A 1,858-nucleotide genomic window follows, 5' to 3' on the forward strand; every position below is an offset into this window, starting at 1 on the left:
AGAATACATTGGTGAGGTCGTTGAAAAGCTAGTAGAGCAAGTTCGGCATGAAGGTTTGTGAATAAAAGATACTGAACGCACCTCAAGAACAGGTACAAGGTGTTCGGCTAGTGTCCACTGTGCTCTCGTGAGCGCATAATCATGTAAGCCATGTTCCGATGTAGACGTAAAAATTTGAACCTCATCCTTGAAATATAAGTGCGCTGTAAGACATGCGAAATCTGAATTCCAGCGGGTGGGAACACGACAATTGAGGCAACATTTCTGAGCCTCTTCCCTGTGCTTAAATATCACGGTTTTCTCGAAACTCTCTTGTAATGTAGGCGAATTGTGTAGTTTACGAGCCAGGCCAGCAATCTAGCAATGTAAGTATTATTTCACTCAACATTCCAAAAACAAGTTTACCTTCGGAAACATGCCTAAAGCTTCGCGTTCTTGTGGTCCAGTCATGGTAATATTGACCTCCCAAGCCGCTGCAATGGCTTGCTGGCGAACAGACCTCACAACCTCATGATCATGTGCCTCTTTTGCTTCATCAACCTCATCAGAAGCTGTTGAAGATGTGGCCGCTTCAGCAGCTGAATCTTCAGAGTTTTCAGGGCTACCACCCTCCTCGTCAAGAAGTTCTTGCTCTAGAGGAGTCAGTTCAGTATTTTCCAAACCATCTTCAAGAGTCACAATATCATTGATATCATTGTTGTTGTTGTTGTTGGGGGAGATTTACGGCCTCGTTTTGTTACCTTGCCTTGTTGTTTCTGCTTTGGCTGATGGTAGAAGAAAGAAAGGAAAGCCTGATCATGGAAAAATTAATGTGATATGTGCAAGATAAATTAAATATACCTTCACGATGAGGTTCACTGTGTGTGGAAAGCACCGTGAATGTGAAACCTTTCCACGAAAACTCGGAATAAGCTTCTGCATATGCTCTGCAGCAGAATCACAATTACTGGCATTGTCCATTGTGATTGTGTGAAACTACAACTGAATTCAATCCATCAAATACGAGGCTACAAGGTGCTAACACACCTTTTTTTCAAGGCCAAAGTGGTTGAGACAATCAACGGTTACCTTTGCAAGGTACTCTCCAGTGTGACTTTGTTTAAGACAGATGAACTCAAGTGTTGACCGCCAGATCTTGCCACCATCATACCAGACAACGACAATCCCAAGGTACGAGTAAGCAAAAGGTGCTAACCACCCGTCGATGACAAGGTGAATTGAGCCGACATGTTCCTGCAACGATAATCAGCCGCAACAGTACAGTCTTTGCAATAAATCTCACTGAAAAGTAAATTTTGTCGTTTTTAGATGCCTCACAGTAGATGGTGTTGATGTCACATGATACTGTACGTGGAGATGGGACCTGAACATCGGGGCGCAAGAGTTTGACCTCTTCAATGTAAAGAGGATTGGCGACGGAGTGGAACAGGCATTTATTGACCACACAGCGCAATGCTATCAAGGCATGATGAGCCTCCGCTGTATATTTTGAAACAGATCCAGTTATTGTTTGTTGCATGCCTGTAGAATTAGCCCCCGACATTGAAACACCACGCCGCGCAGCACACTCCGCGACACCTTGGTTGAGATTCTTCATGCCTTGACCTGTCTGCATACGCTTTCGATGATGGGGTCTATGGTTTGCAGGATTGGTACGACATGTGAAGACAAACTCGAGATAGTCTGGACTTCCGTTATGTTTGGTGTGGCACTTGAGCGATGTTTCATAGTGATTGTAGACTGCAGAAGTCCAGCATGCTTTCGACGCTGCTAAAATGACAATGAGCTCATAGATCTACATTAAGCCTACCGCAAAGAAATACCAATGATGTCATTGTCGCTCTCGTCCCAAATATCA

The 1,858-nt window shown here is 44.1% G+C and overlaps 2 protein-coding genes across 2 annotated transcripts; both read right to left on the minus strand.

Moving 5' to 3' along the window:
• Nucleotides 1–795: 795 nt before the first annotated feature.
• EDB91DRAFT_1065962 (uncharacterized protein) lies at nt 796–966 on the minus strand (the record flags this gene model as incomplete). Its single annotated transcript, XM_041314803.1, has 1 exon — nt 796–966. A coding segment is annotated over one exon (171 nt), but the record flags the coding sequence as incomplete, so codon positions are not given.
• A 178-nt stretch (nt 967–1,144) lies between these two features.
• Nucleotides 1,145–1,615, minus strand: EDB91DRAFT_1065957 (uncharacterized protein; the record flags this gene model as incomplete). Its single annotated transcript, XM_041314802.1, has 1 exon — nt 1,145–1,615. The coding sequence occupies one exon, from the start codon at nt 1,613–1,615 to the stop codon at nt 1,145–1,147; it is 471 nt and encodes a 156-aa protein (XP_041168586.1).
• Between the last annotated feature and the right edge of the window lie 243 nt (nt 1,616–1,858).

The sequence above is a fragment of the Suillus paluster genome, assembly GCF_016628075.1.
Source record: "Suillus paluster strain FC165 chromosome Unknown EDB91scaffold_371, whole genome shotgun sequence".
Taxonomy (NCBI): domain Eukaryota; kingdom Fungi; phylum Basidiomycota; class Agaricomycetes; order Boletales; family Suillaceae; genus Suillus; species Suillus paluster.